This window comes from Marmota marmota, unplaced genomic scaffold, assembly GCF_001458135.2.
Source record: "Marmota marmota marmota unplaced genomic scaffold, marMar, whole genome shotgun sequence".
Taxonomy (NCBI): domain Eukaryota; kingdom Metazoa; phylum Chordata; class Mammalia; order Rodentia; family Sciuridae; genus Marmota; species Marmota marmota.
In genome coordinates, this window is record NW_026000205.1 from 6,353,882 (window position 1) to 6,372,648 (window position 18,767).

Genomic DNA, 18,767 nt, shown 5'->3' on the forward strand with positions numbered 1-18,767 from the left:
TGGGGGGGGGGGTGACACAGAAACCAGAGGTCCCAAAAGAGACAAGGATTTGGCTCATAGATGCAAAAGGCCCACTGAGGCAAGAGCGGCCAGTCATGGAGAAAGAGCCCCCATGAAGGGAAGAAATGGGTTCGGGTGTGGGAATTCTTGATAACACATACAGAAGTCTTTGGGATCCATAAAGATGAGTGGGTAGGAAGAAGAGGGCTTCATTCTCCAGTCACCAGAGCAAAGAAGCTCTGGGAAAGGGGCACAACACAAGAGCAGGGAGTGGAGGGCACAGCCAGAGCTGGGAGACTCCCTCCCTCCCAGGGAGCCTCTGCTGCCTCTCAAAGGAGCCTAGCTGGGGAGGGGGATGGAAGAGAGAATCTCCACAGATCTTGGAGTGGGGGTGGGTGGTGCACGGGCTGGGTGGGGGGTGAAATTTTGGGGGAAGGAACATGACAGTTGGCGCTGAAGGCTGAGCCCGTGACTCACTACCACCCCCATGCTCGTGATGGGAGGAGACAGTGACACGCTCACGTGCGGCCCTCAGCATGTGACCGCTTGCCTCGCACACACAACTGGGCACGTGGCAACTCTCAGACCACACACAGGCCTGGCATGGGGAGCGCTCTGCAGCTGCCATGTGTGGCATCCCTGACATACATGTGACATTGGACTAACAACTCTGCACACACCTCCTCACCCAACTTGGGCAGCACCTATGACTTTGCTAACCCACTCTTAGCCAGGTCTGAGGCCCAGACTCATACCTGCCTCTTGGCTTTGCTTATGCAGCAATATCAACAAAGAATACCTATTCTCTCTAAACACTGTTCTTGAAGTCCGGGTCTGGTGCTGCCACTTCCAGAATGTCTAACCAGACCTCTTTTTACTCCTATATAGTCCAAAAGGTCCTAACCAACACAAGAAAGTTAAAAAAAAATCCAAGAAGGTTCTAGCAGAAAGGGGCCTGAGAAACTACGCTGGACCCTCAGACTTTCAAGTGTAAAGGAGGTCTCTGTAGGAGCAAAAACCTGTCCAAGGGCAGACAGCCTATCAAAGGCTGAGCCTAACTTCTACTTCTCAGGCTCCCACCCTAGATGACTTCACCCTAAGGGCAAATCCAGCCTGACTTAAGAACCTTTGCAGGCCTTAACTTTAGAGCACGCTAATTTCCCCGTCAACTTCTTTGTTCTACTTCTTAGTCCAGCCATTCAACATGCAATCACAAACCATTCAGCCTGCCGTGCAGTAGCACCTGGGGACCAAGATTGTTCCCCAATTGTCTTATAAATGCTTGTCCCTCTATATATTGTATTTTCTGTAAATAGGTGATTAGATCTAGAAGCTTGACCAATTCTAGTATTATGTTTATTATTATTAAAGACTATTTCATTAAAAAAAAAAAAGATTGTAAACTTTGGGTGGGATCAACTCCTGGCTTAGAATCCTGGCTGTCTATTCCTAATTATGGGAACTTGGACAAGTTACTTAACTTCTCTGGGCCTCAGTTTCTTTGAGGATAACTCAGGATAATAGTTTTTCCCTCTGAGGATTGTTCAGAGGATTAAACTAAATAATGCATGGAAAGCACTGAGTATAATTCCTAGCACATTCTAACATAGGAAATGTTGGCTATTATTATTAAGCTCCTTGAGACACTAATAAAAACTAACTCCTATGTAGATTTTACTCCATGCCTCACAACAACTCTCTGAGACAGAAGCTGTTCTTAGCCCCATTTCACAGATGAAGAAACTGAGACACAAGGGAGTTCACAGCAAGGAAGTGGCTGGGCCAGGATGTCAGTCCAAACATCCTGGTTTAACCACGTGGGCCTGGTGTTAGGGAGATTAGTGGAAAGTTAGGGCACCCAGTTAAGAGACTGATAAAGGCAAAGCAAAGGTAGTGACTGAAGAATGAGACCTAGATTTTCTGGTGTTCAATCCCCTACTAGCTTTTTGGCCTCAGATGGGGGAAAAGACCCAAGTCTGAGTTTATTCTCTGAGAAATGGGAAAGGGTAGGGAGGAGAGGTTTGACCAACTCTATCTTCCAGTTCCCCCACCTCAGATTCAGAGGGCCCTCTGATTTTTTGTTGTTGTTGTTCAGTGCTGGGGATTGAACCCAGGGCTTTGATCATGCAAGACAAACACTGTACCACTGAGCTGCATCCCCAACACCTAAAAACATTTTTTTTTTAATAACAGTGCTGAAGCAACTTGCTCTCAAGACCTGGAGGGCCAGAAGGGAAGGTGAGCAGAGATGGGCAGAATCCCTCAGACACATAGGGATCCGTCCTCCCTGAGTCCGTGCGCTATCGGATCATCTCCTCCAGGCTCACGCCCGAATTGTGCTCAGGTACTCTACCCTCCACACTCCATTTTTTCAAATGTAAATTCCTGACCCTTTTCTTTTTCTCCATTTCCCATTTCCTTCTGGAGCCTTTGTTTTCCTTTTACCCTAAGCTACCCACCCTCCATTCCTTTCTAACATTTCGTGTTCGTCTCTATCCCGTCTCTTAGCTTCCCCGCCCTTCCTTCCTGCCTTCACTCCCTGTTTAATAAAATAGAGCCTGGTGCCTTGGTTTCAATTTTTAAACCCCCTCCATATGATGGACGCTCTAATTTCCCCTCTTCCCTCCCGCTGACTGGCATTTGACTTTCTTCCTTTGGTCCTCGAGGGTTTCTAAGCCTCAATTCCCCTGCCTCCGCCTTCCGGGGGGGTCTTATGCCTCAATTGCCCCGATTTTCTCCTCAATCCCAACGCTGATTCCCGCCCAGTGCAGCCAAGATGGCGCCCGCGGCCTTGCGCCCCTCCTGACGTCATCGCGCTGCCCTCGGCGCAGCGCTCTCCTTTCGAGCCGTCAGAGGCGGAGCCGAAATGGAGGTGGAGGAGGAGCAACCTCCTGGAGGCCTAAGGGGGCGGTCACTACAAACCCGGCCATGGGGAGGGGTGTTGAGGGAACGTAGCGAGAGGATTGGTTGGGAGCTACGGGGCATCCAGATCCTCCTCGTTATTGGCCCGAGCCTCAGAGACGAGAGCGTCGATTGGCAGAAAGGCCGGAGCCAGGCAGGCGATAATTGGTCGCGTGGTGCCGTCTGTGCGGCGACCGTGGAGGAAGGTAGGAGGGGCGTTGCTGAGGGTGGCTTGGGGCGAGAGTGAGGCGCAGGAGCAGGCGAGAGGCGACGGCGGGAGCTAGAGAGGGCGCCGCGCTAGGGTAGCTGTGGAAGAAGAGCCGCTGCCCCGTCCCTGGGCTTACGAGACGGCAGAGGTGGGTGAGTGCCAGCGGGCGCGCGGAGGGCCGGCCTGGCCTCCACCCCTCCCCCGCGGCCTGTTCTCGTCATGGCTTGCGCAGTGAGGGCCCGAAGGGGCGCGCGCAGGGCGGTGAGGGCTGAATGGCACCAACGGCCGCGGGGCACGCGGGCGGCTAGGATGAGTCGGGACAGGGTGGCGGGTGGGGAAGGGGACTAGAGTCGTGTGCAGGCTGAGTGAGGAGGGGCGGGGCTTGACTGAGGGTTCGGGCCGGTGGGGACTTGGGAGGGAAGAAGCGGCCTTAGTGCTGACGCCGAGGAGGGCTCCTAGGCTCCACGGGGTATCGGGGAAAAGGACTTGGACCCAAGTGGGGGCGGTTAGAGGGCTTTTTGGTGCCCGGGGTAGGGGGGTTAGAGCATGAGGAAAGAGGTGATTAAGTTAACCCTGGGGGCAAAATCTAGTTACGTCTGGAAAGCATTAGGGCAGCGAAAGGGATCTTGGTGTAAAAAGGTATTAGGAAAAGAATATTCTTCTTTTAAGGGGAATTTAGACTTGAGGAAGAGATCCAGATGTGAAGAATGGGATTAAATTAATGTGAAGAGTCGTTCAGCCAATGTGGTGGGACATTATGTGGGGGATGGTACCCTTGGAAAGGGTTGAGAGGGGCCTTTATACAAAGGGTATGTTCATATGAAAGTGTCTGGGTGTCCCTAGAATGCACTGAAGGGAGGTAGTTTTTGTTCGCTCATTTGCTTTTAGTATGGGTAACTAGGCCAAGGTGAAGATGTGTTTTGGGTAACCCTGGGGGGTGATGTGATGAGAGAGATCTGTGTGCTAAAGAGAGGGTGGTTTGGATATCCTTGTGATGAGAAAGATGCTACATTGATAATTAGAAATCTAGGTATCTCCATAGTAGTAACCTGGTGAGAAGGATTTGGATGTGAAGGGGTTTGTCTTCCAGGTTAGAGTGGTTATGGGGGGGTCTGCATATCCCTGAAGAGGATTTGTCTGTGGAAGGGCTGTGTGGGAAAGGAGTTTGAGCCATTAGGAAGGGTAGTCTGAATATTTCTGGATTGAGTTACAGAGTTGGGGAATCTTTTTACAAAGAAGAAAAGTTGATGTGAAGTAGGTGTTTGGGAATTCCTGGAATAGGTTAAGGTTGACCTGGGCATTTATGCAAAGAAGAGGGACTTAGGTTCATATGAAGGAATATGGGCACCAAGGATGAATTTGGGTAGCTGTGTATGAAGAAGAGGGGTTTAAATCAATGTGAAGAGGGGATCTGGGTTTGGAGAGGGTCTTAGAATTGTAGACTTGTTACAGAGAAGAGGTAATTTTTTTTTTTTTTGAGGGTCTGGCTGTTCTAGATAAGGGGTTAGGTGTGGGAGAGGACCTTGATTTGTTGAAGAAGTTTTCAGTTCAAGCAGAGGGGTCTGGGCATTGTGAGGAAGTGGTTAAGGTAGAAAAAGTCTGGATGTGGAGATGGGTTAGGCTGATGTGAGAACATTTGATTGGGAAAAGGGATAGTTTGATGTGAGGAATCTGGCACCAGAGGGAGAGTTGGTGCTTAACAGGGGTGTGTGTAAAAGAGAGGTGTTATATCATGTAAGGGTGCCAAAAGTGGAGTGGCAGGTCACTGGGGAAGTTTGAGTGGTCTGAGAACCTGGGAGATAGAACAGAGTCCAATGAAGAGTGTAGCCAGGAGAAACAGGTAGTGAAGGCCTATGTGAAGATTCTCCTGAGTACCTTAGCAAGGGTAGTGTGAGTTGTAAGGGATCAGTGGAAGGAGATCTAAGTGGAGACAGGTTCTTGTGTGATGGGTTGGGCCATGGGTTCTGCTATGAGGAATGGGAGATGGAGGGATTAGACAGGTTATAAGGATTTGGTGGGTGAATTTTTATGTGATTCAGTTGAGAGATGAGACTTGGGGTGGACCCTGGGAAGGGACTGCTGGGAAGGTTTTACACTTGGTGTTTTCATTTTGTGTGTTCAGGAAAGGAAGCATTGTTAGGGAGGGAAGTTAGAGTAGAAAAATCAAAGGAAGAAGTTAGGAGAGGAAATAGTTTTAAGATAATAGAAGGTAGGGGTGATAAAGGGAAAGAATCGTCCCTAGGAAGAGCTGATTTGACCCTGCTCTCCCCTCTTACAGCCCACAGGGCCTTACTGTTGCAATGACTGAGGAATCAGAGGAGACAGTCCTATACATTGAGCACCGCTATGTCTGCTCTGAGTGCAACCAGCTTTATGGATCCCTGGAGGAGGTGCTTGTGCACCAGAACTCCCATGTACCCCAGCAACACTTTGAGCTGGTTGGTGTGGCTGACCCTGGAGTCACTGTGGCCACAGAAGCAGCTTCAGGCACAGGCCTCTATCAGACCTTAGTACAGGAGAGCCAGTATCAGTGCCTAGAGTGTGGGCAACTGCTGATGTCACCCAGCCAGCTCCTGGAGCACCAGGAGCTGCACCTGAAGATGATGGCACCACAGGAGGCAGTGCCAGCTGAGCCACCACCCAAGGTGCCCCCACTGAGTTCCAGCACCATACACTATGAGTGTATAGATTGCAAGGCTCTCTTTGCCAGCCAGGAACTCTGGCTGAGCCACCGGCAGACACATCTTCGGGCCACACCCACCAAGTCTCCTGCCCCAGTTGTCTTAGGGTCCCCAGTTGTCCTAGGGCCCCCTGTGGGCCAGGCACGAGTGGCTGTAGAACATTCCTACCGAAAAGCAGAAGAGGGAGGGGAAGGGGCTGCTGTCCCATCTGCAGCTGCCACCACCACCGAGGTAGTGACTGAGGTGGAACTACTACTCTACAAATGCTCTGAGTGCTCCCAGCTCTTCCAGCTTCCAGCTGACTTCCTGGAGCACCAGGCTACCCATTTTCCTGCTCCTGCCGCAGAGCCTGAGGAGCCTGCCCTACAGCAGGAGACTCTGACCCCATCACCTGCAGAGGTGCCTGTGTCTCAACCTGACCCTCTGCCAGCTTCTGACCACAGTTATGAGCTACGTAATGGAGAAGCAATTGGGCGCGATCGCCGGGGGCGAAGGGCCCGAAGGAACAACAGTGGAGAGCCAGGTGGGGCAGCCACCCAAGAGCTCTTTTGCTCAGCCTGTGATCAGCTCTTTCTCTCACCTCACCAACTACAGCAGCACCTGCGGAGTCACCGGGAAGGTGTCTTTAAGTGCCCCCTGTGCAGTCGTGTCTTCCCTAGCCCTTCTAGTCTGGACCAGCATCTTGGAGACCACAGCAGTGAGTCCCACTTCTTATGTGTAGACTGTGGCCTGGCATTTGGCACAGAGGCCCTCCTCCTAGCCCACCGGCGAGCTCATACCCCAAATCCTCTGCATTCGTGTCCTTGTGGGAAAACCTTTGTCAACCTCACCAAGTTCCTTTATCACAGGCGTACCCATGGAGCAGGGGGTGTCCCTCTGCCCACGACACCAGTCCCACCAGAGGAGCCTGTCATTGGTTTTCCTGAGCCAGCCCCAGCAGAGACTGGAGAGCCAGAGGCCCCAGAGCCGCCTGTGTCTGAGGAGAGCTCAGCAGGGCCTGCTGCCCCAGGTACCTACCGCTGCCTCCTGTGCAGCCGTGAATTTGGTAAAGCTTTACAGCTGACTCGGCACCAGCGTTTTGTGCACCGGCTGGAGCGGCGCCATAAATGCAGTATTTGTGGCAAGATGTTCAAGAAGAAGTCTCATGTGCGTAACCATTTGCGCACACATACAGGAGAGCGGCCCTTCCCCTGTCCTGACTGCTCCAAGCCCTTCAATTCACCTGCCAATCTGGCGCGCCACCGACTTACACACACAGGGGAACGACCCTACCGCTGTGGGGACTGTGGCAAGGCTTTCACGCAAAGCTCCACACTGAGGCAGCACCGCCTGGTGCATGCCCAGCACTTCCCCTACCGCTGTCAGGAATGTGGGGTACGATTTCACCGCCCATACCGCCTGCTTATGCACCGCTACCACCACACAGGCGAGTACCCATACAAGTGTCGTGAGTGTCCCCGCTCCTTCTTGCTGCGCCGGCTATTAGAGGTGCACCAGCTTGTGGCCCATGCTGGGCGCCAGCCCCATCGCTGCCCCTCCTGTGGGGCTGCCTTCCCCTCCTCTTTGCGACTTCGAGAGCACCGCTGTGCAGCTGCTGCTGCTCAGGCCCCACGTCGCTTCGAGTGTGGGACCTGTGGCAAGAAAGTGGGCTCAGCTGCTCGGCTGCAGGCACATGAGGCGGCCCATGCAGCTGCTGGGCCTGGAGAGGTCCTGGCTAAGGAGCCCCCAGCTCCTCGGGCTCCAAGAGCCACTCGCACCCCAGTTGCTGCCTCCCCAGCAACCCTCGGAGGTACTGCCACCACAGCCTCCTCAGCCCCTGCCCAACGCCGGGGCTTAGAGTGCAGTGAGTGCAAGAAGCTGTTCAGCACAGAGACATCATTGCAAGTACACCGGCGTATCCACACAGGAGAGCGACCATACCCATGTCCAGACTGTGGCAAGGCCTTCCGTCAGAGTACCCACTTGAAAGACCATCGGCGCCTGCACACAGGTGAGAGGCCCTTTGCCTGTGAAGTGTGTGGCAAGGCCTTTGCCATCTCCATGCGCCTGGCAGAACATCGCCGCATCCATACAGGTGAACGACCCTACTCCTGTCCCGACTGTGGCAAGAGCTACCGCTCCTTCTCCAATCTCTGGAAGCATCGCAAGACCCACCAGCAGCAGCATCAGGCAGCTGTGCGGCAACAGCTGGCAGAGGCAGAAGCGGCTGTTGGACTAGCTGTGATGGAGTCTGCAGTAGAGGCACTGCCCCTGGTAGAGGCCATTGAGATATACCCTCTGGCTGAGGCCGAAGGGGTCCAGATCAGTGGCTGATTCTACCCTGTTTCCCTCTTTAGCACCACCATGCCTTGTTGCTAAAGGCCCTTTTCCAGCATCCCCTTAAACCTCTGTATATACTATGTCCCTTTTTCTTTCCCCTCTCTGCCACTGTGTAAGTTCTGAAACTGGATTTATTCTCTTTTCTTAAGGGGATGCTCTGGGGTCCTTGACATGCATAAAGATGCCCCCACAACCCTCCACCCGTTAGCATTGGTGACCCCGAGGTAAAAGAGTCAATAAAGACTGAGTTAAACATGTGTTTTTGTCAGGCCTAGCTGTGTAGAATGGAATTTGGGAGTCGGGGCCTAGTACTGGGTCTGACTATGCCTACATTCCCAGAACCCAGTACAGGGCTTAGCGGGTAGTAGGAGCTCCTCGTGAACATTTGCTGGATTAAAGGGTCTATAGGCATGGCACCCAGAGCAGGAACTTCTCTGGTGTTAAAGGGAGGCAACATGACTTTCTTGCCACTGGAGGTCCCCACAGCCCTGCAGAAAATGCTCAGAGCTTTTCTGCTAGTGGTTAGGAATGTTTGGAGAAATCCTTAGATTCTTACCAGCCTCTGTCCCTTCACTTCTTGCCTATGTCGCCCAAGGCCATCTGGTTTACTCATAGGGTCCCTAAGGGTAAACTCAGGTTGGGCATATTTCTGGGACAGTAAAGCAGAGTGGTTCCTGAGGTCAGACTCAGCTATGGAATTGGATAAGATTGTGAATAATGTGTCACTGGGGTAGGAAGAAGCATAAGAGGAGGTAGCCCTCCTGGAGTTAGACTGTGGCTCAACCAATACATTTTGTCGGGGAAGAGACATTGCTGGGGTGGCTTCCCAGTTTTAGAATGTCTAGTTATCTATGAATTGCATTATTTTGAATAACATTTACACTGGTCCTGTAAAGAGAACATTTTTGCAGGGAAGGTGTCTAAAGTCATAAGCATTGAGGTAACTTCCCCAAGGTCAGTTCAACCCAGACAGAGCAGAGCTTGAATTTAAGTCAGATTTCATTTAGCTTAATCACCCATATACTTTTCACTCTACTTCCTTTTACATAACTGGGGGAAGGTGGTAGAGACAAGAGAATGGAGCATGCTCAGTTGCTATGCCAGCCTTGCCTCTAAGATGCCACCTCCTGAGATGTCTCCAGATAGTTCTGTTGGAAAGAATTCTTAATTTGGAACCCCAATACAGAAGTAGAAAGAAACGCTATATTGAAATTCTGGGAATGGGAGGCCCAGGACCTCCCCAGTAAGCATCCCTGATATTTTACTCTCTTCAGACCTTTGGCTCTCTGGGCATTGAGGCCCTAGGATGTCATTTGAAGATCAGAGAGAGGTTTAATCTGTTGCTCAGCTGAGAGGAGAGCTCAGAGAGGGAACGGAGTTACCAAGGCCACACAGGCAGTTAGAGGTGAGAAGGGCTAGAAGTCAGGTCTTCTAATTCCACTGCTTTTCTAACACATTAGCTTTTTTACAAAATAGTTAATTTTTTAAAAATGTACTCATCATTTGATTTCCTAAAAGCACCTAATAAAGAGCAGTTCTGTTAAGTAGTTGTTTCCCACTATGGTGTGTTGATCATGGATATCATCTTCATATTGCATATCCTATAGGAAGGATTTGAACCATTGTAGACAATCATGCCAGATCCCCATAATTACCCATAATGTTTCCTGAACTGCACTCCTGAAGTGCTATAATATCCTGAAAGTAGTATCAAATAAGTGCTTAGAAAGATTCATCCTTGCAAAACCAGACAGCAGGCTGAATTAAGGGAAAAAAAGGGGGGGGGGCAGGGTACAATGCCAACAGTTTGGAGGATGAGGCAGGATCAAAAGTTCAAAGCCAGCCTCAGCAATTTAGTGAAGCCCTGTCTCAAAAACTAAGAAGGGCTGGGGATGAGGGTTAGCAGTCAAGTGCTAAGGGGTTTAATCCCTGGTAACTCTCCACCCCTCACCCCAAAAACAACAACAAAAAGGAATGGAGAAAAAAATAAAGAGTACTGGTTGACCACAGACCAAAAAAAAAAAAGCTTTAAACAGAGAACAACAACTATGATGATAGGGTGACTGTCCTTTATTATTATTTTCTGGAGCCTATAATAAAAGCTTACACATAAGAAAAGTTTACCCATGCAAACAAAGTTTGCCAACAAATTCCGGGAAAGTATTATTCCCCATCACCCTGCTGAAACTCAGATGCTGTTCAGTTGAACCTTTGTTTAAAAAAAGGCAGTGCTGACTACTTGTTGGATGTTGGTGTTCAAGTTGGACAGGCAAAGGTTCTCAAACTCCACAATGATTTGTTGGGCAATTCCTTCTGAGTTTTGGACCCAGCAAGCAAATCTAGGGTCAGACACCAAATCTATTGGTGAACACACCAATTCTGATGAGAGCGGCTTGGAGGCCCTTAACAAGAGACTTGCATTGACTATTTTGGGATGGAAGTCAAATAGTCAAAAGAACCGAACACTGCTCCTCTAGTACCCAGTGTTCTCTTTTCTTCCCCCACAGTACTAGGGTCTTATTTAACCCTGGGCCTCGCACATGCTAGACAAACATATCCTCAGTCTTTATTTTATTTTGAGAAAACGTCTCACTCTGTTGCCCAGGCTGGCCTTGAACCTGTAATACCTCTGTCTCCCAAGTAGCTAGGATTACAGATGTGCACCATCACACTTGGTACCCAATATGCTCTTAACAAGAGTAGGCCCAAATGTAACTAGAAGGTGGGGCATGTACATAAACTGGGCACATTCACTGGGCTACAGGTGGACACAGTTGAGGCTTCAGGACAAGTGGCAAACTCTGAAGGGTGCTCTGGTGTGCCGTCTGCTTGTCACAAGATGACCTGCATGTTTCTGACTGTACCACTCTGAATGGTGGAGCCTGCACCAAAAGATCCCCCTCAGCACACTATCCTGAAGTTCCTGTCCTGCTGATTTAAGAGTTGGAGAGGAGCTTGCTTGACTTTTTTCTTTTTTTCTTTTTCTTTTTTTGCTGTGGTGGGAACAGAATCCAGGGCCTTGTGTACGCAAGGCAAGCACTCTGCTGCTGAGCTATATCCCTCGCTTTTCTTTTAATCTTGCTAAAATGATGCATCGCTAAAACTTCATTACTAAATTATTAAACCCCTCACCCAGTCTTTTCTCCTTTCCATTTCCTTCTTTCCCTACCCTTTGCTATTGGATTTGGAATCCCAGCACCTGTATGCCACACAGTCATCAGATGATAATTCAGTGACAAGAAAACCCCAATGGCTTTCTCAGTATATTTTTGTGAGAAAGCGGAGTGTTAAGACCACTTCTGATTTTCAGTGGTGAATTCTAGAGTCAGCCCAGGCTTGGCCTGTGAAGCTGTAGTTCCTGCCTATGACTTATTCAAGATAGGCGAAGAATTTGAATAAATTATATTTAATGTCCCTCCAAAAAGGAAGAAGGATAGTATGTACATTGTACCATCAAACAACATCAAAATCAACTAGTTTTAAAAGAGCTTTAAAGTCTTCTGGGGAAGCTTCCAGGGATGGAGGTGGGTAAGTACTTGCTGGTTCCTGGTTTTGTTATAGTTCTCATTTATTGACTGCTGTCAGATTCATTGACAGTGTTGTCTGTCCTAAGCGCTTTACTTATACCATCTCATTTAATTCTCTCAGCCCCATGAAATAGGTATTATCTGTTTTATAGACAAGAACACTGAAAGTTACATATTAAAGGTCACATCCATAAAATGGCAGTACTGAATTTTGAATTCAGCCTAAGTTCCAGGACTTAGTTTTCTGATTGGTAAACAATTTTGTTCGGGCCTTCTGAACATTCAGTATTTGTACAGAAGTAAAACTCTCCCTCCCCACATTACCATCCCTACCCCTATACCCTCATTTCTTCACCACCCTTCCCAGCACAGTCAGAAGACCAAGGGAGAGCAGGCATCATTTCTTTCTGTACAGTTTTTAATTTTTTATTTTTTGATGTTTGTTGTTCAGATGAATGACACACTCAAGTTACAAAAATGGGGCCTTAAAAGAAGCACATTGTACAATGAACAAGCAGATTGGAGTTAAGAACACTGAAACGCTAACCCGCTACCACGAGAAGAGACAGGGAAAGGGTATAGGATGGGAGAGGAGGGCTACCAACACAGGGGTCAGAGAACTGAAAAGGGGGTTCACTTGGGGGGATGGAGGAAAGGCAGGTGTACTCCAGAGTCTACTCAATTTTTGGATGCCACTCGGTCTCCTGTGACCACTACTTGCCACCCTTTCCAAGTCTCCCACCCAAATAGGTGAGACACCCACCCCAAAAAGGGCTGAGCCAATCAGATCTTTACAAAGTGGGGTGGTCACCCTCCCCTAGTGCAGTCCTGAATTGGGGTGTAATGGTGGCAGCAGTGGGATAAGAGGCCAGAGGGAAGTGAGAAGAGCTGCTCAAAGATTAGGACCTTGCTTTTCCCTAAAGACACCTTGCCCCTTCCTCACCCCACCATGATCCAGAGGCCTCTACAAGTTGTCAAGAGAGGCTCCCAGTTACCCTGCAATTACATAAATAAATACTGAGCCCCTGGTCTTGGAGGATAGGTTGGGGGAAAGGCAGCAGGGCTGGAGGAAAGGAAGGGAGGGGGAGGGGTCACAGACATAGTAAATTGTTGTCTCCATCCCAGCAACACTTCTCTCTGAATTTTTTGCTCCTTTTGTTGTTGTTGTTTGTTTGGCGAGGAGCTAGCATCTCAAGGACAAATACTTAAAAATATACATTATTTTTTATTTTTCTCTCCTTTCTTATCATCGTCTTGCTTTGGAGACTGTTGAGGTCAAAGTTTAAACCGCAAGAGGGAACTGCGGCTCGGAGTTTTTGTGTATTTTTTTTTTTTTTTTAGTTTTTATTTTAAATTTTTTTTCACTTTTTTTCCCAACGTATAAAAAGGTAGCGGAGTTGTCTGTGGGTTTTTTTTTTTTTTTTTTTTTTAATGGTTAAATCTTTGGTTTGTTTCTTTATTCTCTTGGAGGCCTTTATCTCTCGCACTTGCCTTTCCCACTGAGACTGGTGGGGGCCCGCGTGTCTCAATCTTGCTCAGTCTGTCTCACTCTCACTCAATTCCCCCTACCCTGGGCTAGAGGAAGAGAGAGGCACCCTGGGGTTAGGGTGGGTGAGAGAAAATAGGTCAAGAGGTCACCCCCCACTAGTTCCTTCTGAATCTTCCCAGGGTGCCAGGCTTGGAGACCATTCTCTTGGCCTTCCCCAGGGAGGAGATGTTTAGAAAACTCACACCATCCCCCTCCTGATCTTAGCCCCAACTTCTACAGGGACCTGGGGCCCCCATCCCTACTACTCACCCCCCATACACACCCAGCCCCTTCCTCCCACTTCTAGTCTCCACTCTGCCCTCCAGAAGAGAACAGAGAGAGGTGGTTTAGTTACTGGCATCCTTTTTTTTTTTTTTTTTTGGCACAATTAAAAAGCCCATCATTAAGTTGACCCAGTCTCTGTCCCTCCCTCAAGTAGGAGGTCAGGGATGGGAAGAAGGGAAATTCAGAGGGCTCCCCTTGCCCCAGTTCACTCACCTTTCCTCTCTAGCCCAGGCCCCTGGCCCTCTATCTGACATCTAAGCTAGCTTAGAGCCTGGCCTGGGGTCTCCCTCCCCTATCCCCACATAAAGCTCCCCAGCTCTCCAACTCTCTCGCTCACACACAGACACACGGACACAGGCTCTGTACAGACCACAAAATAAAAACGATGAGATAGTTTTGTTTCCCGGAGTCGAGGCGGGGTGGGGTGGGGGCCAGAGTGGAAGGGGCAGGTGGGGGTGGGGGGGCAGGAATTCCCCCATCACCTTCCCAGCCCTAGCTCCCTCCAGCTCCAGCCCCTTGCCCTGGCTGGCCCCCAGCCAACGATATTTGGTTTCTTTTTTTTTTTTAACATTAAAGTTCTATGAGGTATTTGGTGCCTTATCTCGAGTCCTCGGAGGAGGGGGGCCCAGGCGGGAGACCTGGGGCTCACCTGCCCCTCCCTCCCTCCCTCCCGCCCCTTCCCAATATTTGGTTTCACAGCTGTAGTTAAAGCTTGGAATTTGGTTATTCCCCACCCCCCAGGAATTTTCTTTTTTCTTGTTTTTCTTTTCCAAGTTGTGGGGGTTGGATGGGGAGGGTCCCCTCTACCCCCAGCTGCATGGGGGTCCCTCCACCAAGTCAGGGCATCTGCCCCATCCCTGCCCTGCTTCCTCCTCTCTCATTGCCCCACTCCCCACACGCTGGGATGGGGAGAGGTCCCAGGTAGGGGACTTGATGGGGAGGAAGCAGGATGAAGTGGGTGGTGGTGAGTCCTGGATTTTCTTTCCTTTTTTTTTTTTTTTTTTTTTTTTTTTTTTTTCTTTTTCTTTTTTTCCTTTTTTTGGTCTAGAATCATAGCTTTCGTTTGAGTCATCTCCACCATGCCTTCCATGCTGCCTGTCTTCTCGGAGGGGGTTTTTGGTCATCATTCCTTTCATTCTGCTCTGCTCAAACATCCTTCCTATCCGTTCAGGAGCCCTTGGCCCCTCTCCACCCCTGGGCTGGGGCTTAGGTCCTTTCACCAGGCCCTTTTCAGGACATCAAATGGACAAACTCAGAGGTAGGGTGAGGGCAGAGAGCTGATTCATCGGAGATGCTTACATTCTAGCAAGGATGGGCTGACGAGGTGCCAGGCCCCGTCAGTGCCAGGGGTGGGAGAGGCGCCGCTCCACCACTGCCCAGACAAGGCACTGAGGCCCTTGTGATGGCTGTCTCTGCTGCCTCTGTGGCCCAGCCCAACAGTTTTGTTTCCCGGTTGGGAGAAGGGAGACCAGAAGAAAAGAGAACGCTGAGGCTGGGGCTCCATCTGCCTCTCTTTGGAGTGTCCAGCAGAAAGCATGGAGGCCACCCGGCCATCTCCAGGCTCCCCTCCCTCTGCTCCTGCCCAGCCAGGGGCGGGGACCACTCTGATTTCAATGGCTCCAGTCCTTCACAGCAACACTTTGGTTTGAGGAGAGACACAGAAAGAATGAGATTGAGAGAAGTGAGAAAAGAACAAAGGGAAAGGAGAAGAGAGAGCAGAGGGCAGGGAGGGAGGGAGGGCAAGAAAGAGGAAGGAGACAGGAGAGAACAGAAAAAGAAATCAAAGGAGGAATCAAACCACCCGAAAACTGTTGGTTTTCCTTCGTCCATTCTTTTGCTTTCTTCTTTTTTTTCCTGTCCTTTTTTTTTAAAGCTTTTTCAGTTGATTGGGGGGGCGAGGAGTTTGGGGCTCTTCACCCCTGTCCCTGACACCCTCTCTCAGCCCTGCCCACCCACTTCCATCCACCCTGGCTGAGGGACAGGCCCTGCCCCAGCCGTCCCCCTCCGGCTTTCCCGAGACGACGTCCATGAGGTATTTGTGAAGAGAAAGAAGCATCCGTCCTTCCATCCGCCTTGGGGACCAAGGGCCTGGACCATTGGTGCAGGGGCTTGGCTCCACCTCGAGCTTCCTTCTTATTCTTGAAGAGTCCTTGTCTTCTTTCCCTTATATATTTATTTATATATATATATATCTATAAATTCTTTTTTTCTAGTTTTAATTTATTGTTTGTTTGGTTTTTGTTTGTTTGTTTGTTTGTTTGTTTTTTTGGTTCAAAACTTTGTTGGCCTCCACAACAGCAGGAGGGCAAGGTGGCTCCCAGTAGCGTCTCTCCTCTGTCCATCATCAAGATGCGTCTAGGGCTGGGCAAACCCAGGGTCCAGCCAAGACTTGTGGAGGTCTCATGGGAGTGGTGACCACCACAACGCCCTCTTGGATGGGGACCATAGGTCATGGCACTGTCCCCGCCACATGGACCCTGATGGGGATGCCATCTGGAGGAACCCACCACTGGGGTGCGTGCGTGTGTGCGTCGGGACAGGGGAGGGTAGGCATCTGCCAGTGTCAGAGGGGCACAGGGTGGGCGGAATGAGGTGAGTTATCTTTTTGGTTTCTGGTTAATGTCAGAACGTGAAGGATCCCACGGATAGGCACTGGAATATGAATATTTTTTTTCAGGGAAACTGACAGGATGGAAAAAAAGACAACTTGAATGCCCTCACCTCATCACCTATTGCCTGAAACATTCACCTTCCCACAGGCTGGAGAGGGGTAGATTCCAGAGCACAAGAGGGTGACAGGGTTGAGGAGGGACTTATGAGAGCTGGAACTTGGCAAAATGGCCTAGCCCACCCTTCAAAGGGAAAAGGGGGAGGTACAGGTGAAAAATCATCCCCGGGCCTTCTCCCGAACTCACCCCTGGCTGGGGGAGGGAAGAGGGCTAAAGAAAGACCCCCCTGCCCAGGTGGGGAGAGCTGGGGGCCAGGGGAGAGGGGGACATATGGTAGGGACACATTCTGTTGAGCACAACGCTAAAAAGTCTGTACATCCTTTGGATGAAGCTACTGAATATTTGGTGTAAGGTTGTTCAGGCCCTTTCTTTCACCTTCTGGAAAAGAACATTTGATGGGTGGTTCTGGGTCAGGGCCCTCTGCCCCAGGCTGTGCCCTGTCTCCGCTGGCCCAGAGTTGGGGCAGGGGTCAGCAGGCTGGCACATTCTCTTTTTCCTTCTTTAGCCCCCACTTGGGGGGCAAGGTTGGAGGTTGCCCACAGCCAGGGCTCGGCAGCATGAGGTCCGACCTGCAGGAGGCTGCTCTGCTCCTGGCTGGGGTTCTTATTTGGTGTCGTAGCAGTGAGGGTGAGCACTCTGAGGTCTGGCTCGAGACTGGTTTTTGGTTTGATTTTTGTGGGGTTTTTGTTTGTTTTTGGTTTTTTTTATTTGTTTTTCACCTCTGGTTCCTTTGGGGCAGCTGGTTTCTGTTGTGATTATTTTTGGTTTTCTTTTTTGTTGGTTAGTTTCTTCTTTTTTTGGTTGATTGGGTTTTTGGTCTTTCCTCCCTTGTCACTCCTGCTCCAAGGACCCGCTGTACCCCCACCACTGGCCTCCTCGCCCTCTTCCCAGGCGGGGGACCAAGGTGGAGGGTCAGAGGAGTGGGAGGGGAAGCATGATGGGCCCTCACTCAGGCTTGGACCCTGCCTCGGGCCCCCCTGGGCCTCCAGGGGTCTGTGCTGCCGCCTCACTACAAGTGGAAGAGGAGGAGGACGAGGATGAAGAGGATGAGGAGGAGAGGCCAGGAGACTTGCTGGAGATGGAGGCTGCCACTGCCGCAGCCGCTGCTGAGACCAGGCCCACGCCAGGCGGGGCGCTGAGCAGGGGCAGCCCGGCGTGGTTCAAGAAGAGTGGCGAAGTTACCAGGCCAGGGCTCCCTGGGGCCGCGCCAGCCGCCCCCAGCACCAGGTTCCCGCTGCCATCAAGGCTGGTAAGGGGCAGGGTTCCACCAGAGGCCAGGGCTGGTGGGGAGAGAGAGAGGCTGGGCTGGAGGCACACCAGGCCAGGGGAGACCTTTGCCTCCCAGTGTCCTACCCCAGTGACCCCATCAGTGCAACCTGTCTGTCTCCCCATTTGTCCCACTGCCCCCATCAGCAACCCTCACACCTTCCCCAAAGGCAAGATGGGGATGAAGAGGCGAGCGATGCAGTGAGCAGGGGCAGGATGGCATGGCTGGAGCAAAATGCAGGGGGAGGGGGCTCAAGGCCCTGAGGGACAGGACTAGAGGATGGGACTGGTGACAATGGGAGTGACATGAGGCAGCACGCACCTTGGATAGTGGCCAAAGGGTTGTTGCTCATGAGGGCTGGACTTAGCCCGGAGCTCAACCCCACCATTGTGCTTCTGCAAGAGCAAAGCAGAGGCGTTAGCAGGGGCAGGGAGCTGTGGGAACTGGGGAGCAGCTCCCCACCCTGAAAGCAGCAGCAACCCAGCTTCTCCCCACAGCCTCCCCACCTGCACCTGCACACTTACCCCGTGCTGGGGGTCAGGCCTGACAAGCCGATAGCCGAGTGGCTGCCTTGAGGACTGGGGTTTGTGCTGTTGGTGGTGGCCGGGGGTGGGGGAGTGACAGAAGGGATGGAATTGAGGGGGGGCGCAGGCCCGCCCCCGCCTCCACCCCCTCCAGCTGTCCGACTGGGGTGGAGCGTCCCCACAGCTGAGGATAAGGTAGTAACTGCCAGAGAGAGACAGAGAGATGGGGTCTTCAGCTTCCACTAAGTCCCCCATCAAGGAAGCCAGGATCAACCCCAGCTTGTCATTTCCTCCAGCTCACTCAGCATCTCCTCAGCAGAACAGACTAGACATCCCTGTTCCCTCTTCCCTGAGCCCAGAGTCATCTCCTTGTGCCTCTGCAATGGGAAAGTGGTTCCCAATAACCTTAGTAAGAGCAGCGGCCTCCTCCTGAACCTGTGCCAGACAGATGCTGGCTCTGCAAACCGCACCTGAACCACTTTGACACTGACAAGAAATGGGGCGCCCAGGAGACAAAACCCCATTTAGGTACTCCTTCTAGAGGCCACAAAGAGGGCATGAGTATCGGCATGCAGGGCAGGGAGGGACTGAGGGCCAGAATGCTCTGTCTGGGATTAAGTTTCCTGGCTCTGTCATGTCACAGCTGTGCCCTGAGATGAGCGCCTTCACCTCTCCAACGTTCAGTTCCTTCTTCTGGAAAATGGGGATATAATAGAACCTAACTCATAAAATGGGTGTGACAAATCAGTCTATAAGCTTTATAAGGAGCTTAGAATGGTGCCAGGCTCCCACTAACTA

At 51.0% G+C, this 18,767-nt stretch overlaps 2 protein-coding genes across 29 annotated transcripts in view; one reads left to right on the forward strand and one right to left on the reverse strand.

Moving 5' to 3' along the window:
- Positions 1-2,187: 2,187 nt before the first annotated feature.
- Positions 2,188-8,366, forward strand: Znf574 (zinc finger protein 574). 5 transcript variants are annotated; one of them, XM_048790789.1, is made up of 2 exons: positions 2,188-2,344; positions 5,388-8,366. In XM_048790789.1, the coding sequence occupies exon 2, from the start codon at positions 5,410-5,412 to the stop codon at positions 8,101-8,103; it is 2,694 nt and encodes an 897-aa protein (XP_048646746.1). In that variant the 5' UTR covers positions 2,188-2,344; positions 5,388-5,409; the 3' UTR covers positions 8,104-8,366. The 5 variants fall into 5 exon arrangements, with proteins under 5 accessions (XP_048646746.1, XP_048646747.1, XP_015352260.1 ...); XM_048790790.1 differs by lacking the exon at positions 2,188-2,344 and adding an exon at positions 3,033-3,107; XM_015496774.2 differs by lacking the exon at positions 2,188-2,344 and adding an exon at positions 3,108-3,261.
- Positions 8,367-12,033: 3,667 nt separating this feature from the next.
- The window catches only part of Pou2f2 (POU class 2 homeobox 2), a 62,940-nt gene continuing 56,206 nt past the window's right edge, over positions 12,034-18,767 (reverse strand). For 8 of the 24 annotated variants that reach the window (XM_015496776.2, XM_048790806.1, XM_048790804.1 and 5 more), the window contains 3 exons: positions 17,970-18,171; positions 17,767-17,840; positions 12,960-17,458 (listed from right to left, as the gene is read on the reverse strand). In XM_015496776.2, coding sequence (XP_015352262.1) covers positions 17,124-17,458; positions 17,767-17,840; positions 17,970-18,171 — 611 coding nt within the window. In that variant the 3' untranslated portion in view covers positions 12,960-17,123. Of the gene's footprint in view, positions 17,459-17,766; positions 17,841-17,965; positions 18,172-18,767 lie in introns of those variants that run through there. The other 16 variants (XM_048790796.1, XM_048790795.1, XM_048790799.1 and 13 more) reach the window with 5 other exon arrangements.